The sequence below is a fragment of the Limulus polyphemus genome, unplaced genomic scaffold (genome assembly GCF_000517525.1).
Source record: "Limulus polyphemus unplaced genomic scaffold, Limulus_polyphemus-2.1.2 Scaffold134, whole genome shotgun sequence".
Lineage (NCBI taxonomy): Eukaryota > Metazoa > Arthropoda > Merostomata > Xiphosura > Limulidae > Limulus > Limulus polyphemus.
In genome coordinates this window covers 781,802-790,845 of record NW_013665744.1, presented here as the reverse complement: position 1 = coordinate 790,845, position 9,044 = coordinate 781,802, and the positions used below count along the sequence as shown (strand labels likewise).

Sequence of the window (9,044 nt, the reverse complement as noted above, 5' to 3'; positions counted from 1 at the left end):
TTTCAACATTGTCTTCGTTAACTAACACAAATTTCTCCCGTCTGTCTGTGAGATTAATCATAACAGTTCGGTAACATATAGGAGTGGTGTTACGAATTCTTTTACATACAGTTGCTTTAAAAACCACCAGTTACCTATAACTACGTGAACACGTAGACCGTCCTTGAGAGTAGGTAGGCTGTCCTTGAGAGTAAGTATGTGAAAACGTAGGCCGTCCTTGAAAGTACGTATGTGAACACGTAGGCCGTCCTTGAGAGTACGTATGTCAATACGTAGGTCATCCTTGAGAGTAGGTATGGGAACATGAAGGCCGTTCTTGAGAGTACGTGTGTCAATACGTAGGCCATCCTTGAGAGTAGGTATGGGAACACGAAGGCCGTTCTTGAGAGTACGTATGTCAATACGTAGGCCGTCCTTGAGAGTAGGTATGTGAAAACGTAGGCCGTCCTTGAAAGTAAGTATGTAAACACGTAGGCCGTCCTTGAGAGTAGGTATGTGAACACGTAGGCCATCCTTGAGACTACGTAGGTATGTGAACACGAAGGCCGTTCTTGAGAGTACGTATGTCAATACGTAGGCCATCCTTGAGAGTAGGTATGTGAACATGTAGGCCGTTCTTGAGAGTAAGTATATGAACACGTAGGCGTTTTGAGAGTAGGTTTAGCAACAGTAGGCCGTCTTTGAGAGTATTAAACAGACAGATACCACATGATAATACTTATAGGTCAAGGTGTACATACTGGATAAGGAAGGACTAGTTAAACTTTTCAAGTGCAATAAAAATAGGGCCAGACACTACCATGTTGTGAAGAATGTCTTTCATTGGACACTAGTGTGTAGAGTTAGTGGAACAAGGTATCACATGATGAACCTTCTCGCTGCTCTTCGTTTATTAATAGCTTGATTACACTACTGTTCAAGATCCTTGTCACTCGTGATTGTCATTTTGTAATTGTATTGTATATAACCCATGGTAGGAATATAAAACATGAGATGCCACTAGTAACGTACAGATACTGTGACCTTTTAGTCGTTAACTGAAGCTTCGAATTTTCAAATTCAAATCAAGCATGGAATAAATATAAGTTTCTCATATATTTTCTGAAAACCTTCGGAGAATCGTTTTCTCAACAAAGTTCAGTGTATATAAGACAGTTTCTTTGTCTTTTTTTTAAACATGGTAAACATGGTAATGTAAGCTTGTGTTTTGCAGATAAAAAGTGCGATAGATTCTGAAATGTTACAGCGAGCCTCCTTGAACAAGATTTAGAAATACGGTTTAAACCAACTCTTTGTATGAATATTTACAGACGTTAGCCTACTCTTTGTAGAAATAGGCAGAGCAGAACTAAAAAACGAAAGCTTTGAAACACTCTTGTCATAGATCAAAGTTTGGAAAGCCAACGTGCTTGTTTCAGACCTAAGCTTTGGAACGTTAAGTCATGGCACGCGGATTCTACGTTCAGCAAGCTGTTGAATGCCTGTAGGTGAAAGAACAGCTCTGCGCGTGTCACGGATAGTTCATGCGTCACGCTACAGGTAGCTATAACTAATGTTAGGTGGTACACCAGAAAGAGAGAGCGTTCAAGGATCCAATCTGCTCAGACGACTGGGCTTAGAGAGAGACGGGCAGAGCTGTACACCAGAGGTAATGGGCATCCAGAGCAAAATGGGCTGATGTGCTCTATGTGATTATTCCTGACGTAAAGGCTATGCTCAGTGACGAGCGTTTCACTGATATATTCTTGCCCATACAAATGAATAGTTCGAGGAATTCGTGTAAAGTTTTTCGACAATCTAGTCACTTCCCAGGAACCAAACAAACTTAGAAAAACCGAAAAATACTTTTGGTATTTTGTAATCCACAAAAGATTGGATCGAGGAGCTTAAACAGAAAATAAATAGGTGACCATGTTGGAATGAGTGTTCCCCCCTCGACGTTTCTGTAGTGGTCAGTAAGAGATATAGTGGACATTATTCTTCGCATCAGCATGCAGCGAAGTGTCCGGCTTAACGATTCTCAACTTCTGACTTTAGCAGAGAAAGCTCAACACGATAATGGCACGAGAGGCTATTTATATAAGCGGACGGCAGACGCGAGCAAGTGGCAACTACGATGGTTCATTTTGTACCAGAATTTACTCTTTTATTACGAGAACGACTCCGCGGCTCGCCCGTCCGGGCTTGTGTTTTTAGAGGGATGTTATTGTGAGCGGATGATCACACCAACAACAGGCAAGACCAGCGGCACTACACAGGTAAGAAATTACAGTCAATATTCTCGATATGTTTGTTAGATACAATAATTTAACGTTTCACCTAGGCTATTGTTGGTAATCTGTATTTCGCACGTTGGTACAGTTCTTCAGATAAAGAATAGAAATTTACCCGTTACTCTAACTTGCTGATTGAAGAACAAAATCGAAATAGATGTTAATTGGTTAAGAAAATATTGGAAATTTAATCTAAAGATAAAAAAGGTATACAAACGACTGCGTAAGAGCAATATACGCTATTATTATTATTTTTATCATAAAACAGTTTAAAAACCTTCTAAGGTGAGTTGTTTTACCTCACACGGGAAGTTAAAGTCCACTGTACAAATTGACCGATTTCTTTCAGAAATTAATTATAATTTTACGTATGAAGTGTAGCCATGTGAACTTTGTAAAATAAAGTGAAAAGGCAACAAAAACATAACCTTTAAATATATATATATATTAGTTATTCATTTTTTTACAGAAGATCCACATGCCATAACTAAACACTCTGTGGTGCGAGCTTCATTCAACATGGCAGTCTCTTCATCGAATTGAGAAATGATATAAACTATACATTATATCTCTGTATTACTGTTAAAATAAATCGCATTTTTATACATACTCCCTGAGGGTACCCGTTAAAGAAGCAAAAATTGTATAAAGGATAATATTAGGTAATGAACCCTTCATTCTTTCATTTGTTGTTAAATCCCTAATGGCCTCATTAGATGCTAATTGCATATTCCGCTTTGTGGAAGGTAACAATTGACTCATTTAACTAATTAAGTACTCGTGTCTTTAAATTCAAAGCCAAATGTCTATAAAAAAAGTGGAAATATGCCCTATTTCAAGAGCTCTGTTACCCCTTTTTTTCAAACATAAATCCCAAAACACAATTGTCCAGTACACCGTCGGGCAGTTTCCAGTCACCATAGAAGACATAACGGTAATCGAGCCAGCTAACCCTGAGTGATGGATTCTAACACACGCACATAATGGATCATCTTTATAGTAATATGCATAGATAAGTGGTTTAGTTTATGCATTGCCATGTCTGTGAAAGTTATGGATTATTATGTGCATGTTCAAATTAAATACCTTGTGTTACAAAATAAACAAAATACAGCTTCTGTTTTTAATCATCTATGCCATCAATAATGTGCTTGGTAAAGTAAAGTTTTTTTGACGAAGTGACCTCGTCACTTCTGTACTTTTGATCGCTTTTCCTGTAACTATACATCAATCTTGCCAAAAAGCTCGATATACAGGGGTGTCTTTGTTATCCTTATTTCATTAATTGACAAGCTCCTCCTGTTTTATTGTTAATTGTGTTCGACGCATCTTACCACTGCATTTGTATATTTAATTACTTTGTGTTCAGCGCATCTCTAGCCACGTATATAAGCTGTATTTCTTGAATTACGAGAGCTACAACAACACACATTTTGAAATTAATCTGTGAAACATGTTGCCTGTTTGTAAGCTTGTTGATTCCCTATAGCCGTCACCACTTTTTATTAAATAGCAAAACTTGACTCAAGTTATTTCATTGTCATGATTGTATTGATAATATGTAAATCAATACTGTCTTTATTACTCTGTGTTTTGTGTACCAAATGTTTTTGTTTGTTGTTAAGCGCAAAACTACGCAATGATCTATCTGGGCTATGTCCATCACAGGTATCGAAACTCGGTTTTTAACGTTAGAAACCTTCAGACTTACCACTGAGACTTTATGAGAATTGATTAAGGTTATTTCAGTGTAATTTTTATATAAACTTATATTACCTAAGCGGAACTATTAATGTAATTTATCATTATTTAATCCCCGAGCTTAATTTAGAGTTAAATCTATCAATTAATATTATACTTTTCCACTTTAACACAGGTGTTAATTTTCTTCTGGACTGCTGTTAAATCAAAAGTTAAAAAGAGAAATATCATGTGTTTATAAAGTTCGATATTTCTACGAGAGATAGTCCTATCAGTTACATCAGTTATTTACTCATTTGGTTTCAGTGATATAAGTAAAGCACCAGTATTAAAGGTGGCCTTAATGTACACTAACTGTTACTACATTATGACTGAAAACTCTGCTTGACTAAAGATAAAGATTTAAGGTTGTTTACATCTAAAACCTTTTGAATCTGTTTTTAAGTAGTAATTCATTCTACTTTGTTCTAGATTTATACTTAAAATGTTTAGTGTGCACTGTTATCTTTTAATTTTAACATCTTATTTACTAATACTATCACTAGTATGCATACATTCGAAAAGTATTTTAACTGAATTACTACAGCAATTTCATTGGACAGTGCTTGTGTAAGTACAGTGTATTCTACGATTTTTTAATTTGTTATTTATTAAGCAAGATAACTCGAGATATTTTAAGGAAACAATCAGCAAAGTGGGTATGTTTAATAGCGTTTTCTCTTGTAATTGAAACGAGATATTCTCAGGACTATAAAATGTAACAGATTTTGCTGTCTTCTAGAAAATAGGAAACGATAATATCACGAAGCAGTTTACGTTGGTTGGCCATCCTTTGATTGGCAAATACACAACTTCTAGAAAATAGGGAACGATAAGATCAAGAAGCAGTTTACGTTGGTTGGCCATTCTTTGATCGGCAAATACACAACTTCTAGAAAATAGGGAACGATAAGATCAAGAAGCAGTTTACGTTGGTTGGCCATTCTTTGATCGGCAAATACACAACTTCTAGAAAATAGGGAACGATAATATCACGAAGCAGTTTACGTTGGTTGGCCATCCTTTGATTGGCAAATACACAACTTCTAGAAAATAGGGAACGATAAGATCAAGAAGCAGTTTACGTTGGTTGGCCAATCTTTGATCGGCAAATACACAACTTCTAGAAAATAGGGAACGATAAGATCACGAAGCAGTTTGCACAGGTTGACCATCCATTGATCGGTAAATACACAACTCTTAGAAAATAGGGAACGCTAAGATCAAGAAGCAGTTTGCGTTGGTTGGCCATTCTTTGATCGGCAAATACACAACTTCTAGAAAATAGGGAACGATAAGATCACGAAACAGTTTACACAGGTTGACCATCCTTTGATCGGCAAATACACAACATCTACAAAATAGGGAACGATAAGATCACGAAGCAGTTTACACAGGTTGGCCATCCATTGATCGGTAAATACACAACTCTTAGAAAATAGGGAACGATAAGATCAAGAAGCAGCTTACGTAGGTTGGCCATCCTTTGATCGGCAAATACACAACTTCTACAAAATAGGAAACGATAAGATCAAGAAGCAGCTTACGTAGGTTGGCCATCCATTGATCGGTAAATACACAACTCTTAGAAAATAGGGAACGATAAGATCACGAAGCAGCTTACGTAGGTTGGCCATCCTTTGGTCGGCAAATACACAACTTTAGAAGCTTTACTTCACCAGCATTTCTGATTTTTCCAACAGTCGTTGGTCAGTTCCTTATTCTATCTTTTAATATACTAGTTGTTCTTTTGTTTTTACGCGAGAAAACATTCTAACGACCGAAATCCTGTCGAGCTGTGCACTTGACGTTTTGCTTGTTTTTATTTTTGTTGTTGATAGATCTATACTAGAGAATGAATAACAGTGCTTGATTTGTTGATTTTTCAGAATTTCCTAGAAACAACATCATGTAGACGAAAGGACAGTAGATTATACTAATATTAAAGACCGCTACAACTAATACATTTTTATAGTCTGATTTGTTACCCATAGAGTGAAGGACTTCTCTGTGACTTCAATTTTTCTATAACGTTAATAGTGATTGTTTTTAAAAATGCTTGACATAAATTCTAACTTCAAACTGCAGTTGAAAATTTAACAGATAGTTCAGATAGCTGTAGCTTTTGCTTGTTTGCTGGATTTAGCGCAAAGCTTCACAAAGATTATCTGCGCTAGCAGTAGATGAAAGGGAAGCCAGATAGTCAAACAGCACCCACCGCCATTTCTTGGTCTACTCTTGCCAGACTTAACAGTGGAAGTTGTATGTTTGTTTGTAGTTAAGCACAAAGCTACAAATGGAGCTATCTGTGCTTTACCCACCATGGGTATCGAAACCTGGTTTCTAGCGTTGTAAGTCCGCAGACGTACCGCTGTGCCACTGGCAGGCAGTGGAATTTGATCGTTATTCGTCCAACGCATTCACGGTCCCAAAGAGCAGAGAACGATTTATTATTATTATTTGTTTTTTTTGGCTGTAATGGTACGTGCGCTACGGACCTTCAGCACCACAGTCTGTTACGCTAATCACTGGGCCGCGTTTTAGTTGTAGTTCGCAGTATTTGCGAAACATTACGTAAAACGGTAATTAATTTGCTTTTGGTTAAGTTTTGTTCGCAACAACGTTCTATAAAACATTTAACTAAGCGAGTACTTACATTTTCTAAAACAACTGAGTGCATACTCGTTTTGTAAAAATATTTAAGGGAATATACATACATTTCCTAGTAGAAACCCTATTAACATATCTTGTTCTTATAAGTGGAAAACATGCCTAATCACGACCTTATTTACGTTTATAGAAATGCCTCGTAACAAACTCCAGTTTGCGTTAAACAAAGTTAAAAATAATTGTATTTATCAAATGTTTGACACTTCTGATGAGCAAAAAAACATTATTTTCCACCTTCCGTTCGTAATCATTCCAGCGCGAACTGAAACGCTAAATGTCATTTTAAAAACTATAACTCTAAAATGTGTCCGATACTGTTACTTCAGTGATACTTTTCATGCTCATACACAAATACATTGTTTATGTCCGTTTTTTTTCACATCTTTTAGCATGCCCAATATCCATTTTTACACATGTTGGTGGTGATAATGTTAGAAAAATACAAAATCATTATAAAGGAAATTCAGGTGGAAAATTTAGCTTCGTCGAAGGGTTTGATGAAAAGAAAAGCTTAAGGGCTGTGGAAAGTTCAAAATATTTCTTGAATACGAGGGAAAAATATATTCAGTAGAAATTCATGCGTATAAGTTTTCTCAATAGTTTTCATACGAACATAGCGCAAACTCTTAACGGTCTGGATTTTATCAGAGATTAGATAAGGTCTCCACTACCGATGGGTGGTCGTTGTTTTTCCATTAAGTATATTAATACAAGACCTGAAAGAGACACTTATAAACCATAAAATACTTATAGCGTAGCTTCTACGCCTTGATATATGAGCAGAGCAAATGGGATAAAGGCAAAACTACTTTGATGCAGAGAATTCCCAAAATTAATTCAGAAAGGATGTAGAAATAAAGCTTTCATTTGATAAATTTCCTTCTTTGACAAGTAATAAAGTAACTTTCACTTAAACTTATTAGTTTCATTGACTTATTTCATTCTTTTTCACATACGTACGTTATCTTGTTTATTTCTATGTTCTTATCCAACAAGTGATGTCTCTTCGCTCTTATATCGGCAGATAGCCTTAGTAACTTTACCATAATTGCAAATACAAATTGTTCTTATATAAGCTTTCTCGAAGTAGACGCTGTATTAAGGGATAAGTAAACGAAAGTAGACGCTGTATTAACGGATTAGGCATAAGTAAACAAAATATAACTGTAATACCTGGCTGAGATTGAAACGAAAATTTTGAAATAGAAAATTTCTATACACTGATGCTCAAGAAATAAAGATAAAATATATCATAGGAAAAGCTTAATTAATCTTATTATATGTGTTCAGTTCATTGCATTATGTCCGTACAGAGTTATCATAAAGTGAGTGTGAGTGTACGGAGGAACAGTCTTGTACGGCGAACGTACATAAGGGGTTTTGCTTACATGACTCAGGCCCCACGAAGAGCTCATTCCCATGATTTATGGAAATTACACTGGGGGTGGAATCACTGCAGCGACTGTTCAATGTTAATATTGGTTCTTCGTTCTTTTAATTGTACGGAGTACGGCAGTACGTAAAATCGTCCTCGGAAATAGCACGAATATTCAACTGAGGAATGGATGCTGGGTTTTGGTAATAATACCTTATCTTCTGACCCATAACTAGTAGTCATCAAGGATGAGGTCAGGAGAGCATGGGTAGAGGATTGGAAGTGGCGGATGAGATACCACTGTGGTTATGGGGAGGGACATTTTCACGGTGGTTATGGGCAGGGACACTGTTCACGGTGGTTTTGGGAAGGGAGACAAATGTGATGTCCTAGTATGAGACAGTTAGTGATTTGTCAGACGGCTACTCTTCCTGTTTGTAATATCAATCTATCGGCAGCAACAGCTGTTCCTGACCCACCACACATCTAGTGTTACCCCACAGAAGTGCTGCCTCTGTACTGGAGGGCTTAGGATGTGAAAGTACTGGACACAAAAGAAAGATAGACCACTCAATTCTGTGCTTAATATATATATATATAGTGCCAATTCAGAAACTAGTTTAATTTTGTTTCCATGTATGAAAATATTTTGCCCGTTCAGACTGTTCCAGATATCTTTACTTGGTGAAATTTTCGCACTCTTCAAACGTGATATACGAAGTGTCTGAGTGTTTTAATGACAGAACGGCTCGAATAAATGTTCGAAAGTTTAATAATAAGTAAAAATAGGCTTTATGCTTGTGTTGTTTTTTGAATTTCTCTCAAAGCTACATTAGGGCTATAGAATAGAGGGAAGGCAGCTAGTCATCACCACCCACCGCCAACTCTTGGGCTACTCTTTTATCAACGAATAGTTGGATTGATCGCCGCGTTATAACGCCCCCACGGCAACCCTCAGATTGCGAGTCAAGTGCCCTAACCACCTG

The 9,044-nt window shown here is 36.8% G+C and overlaps 1 protein-coding gene across 1 annotated transcript in view; it reads left to right on the top strand.

Annotated features, from left to right (window-relative positions):
* The first annotated feature begins 1,591 nt into the window (after positions 1–1,591).
* The window catches only part of LOC106473812 (ras-specific guanine nucleotide-releasing factor 2-like), a 267,598-nt gene continuing 260,145 nt past the window's right edge, over positions 1,592–9,044 (top strand). The window contains exon 1 of the mRNA XM_022379257.1: positions 1,592–2,258. Coding sequence (XP_022234965.1) covers positions 1,992–2,258 — 267 coding nt within the window. The 5' untranslated portion in view covers positions 1,592–1,991. The remainder of the gene's footprint in view (positions 2,259–9,044) is intronic.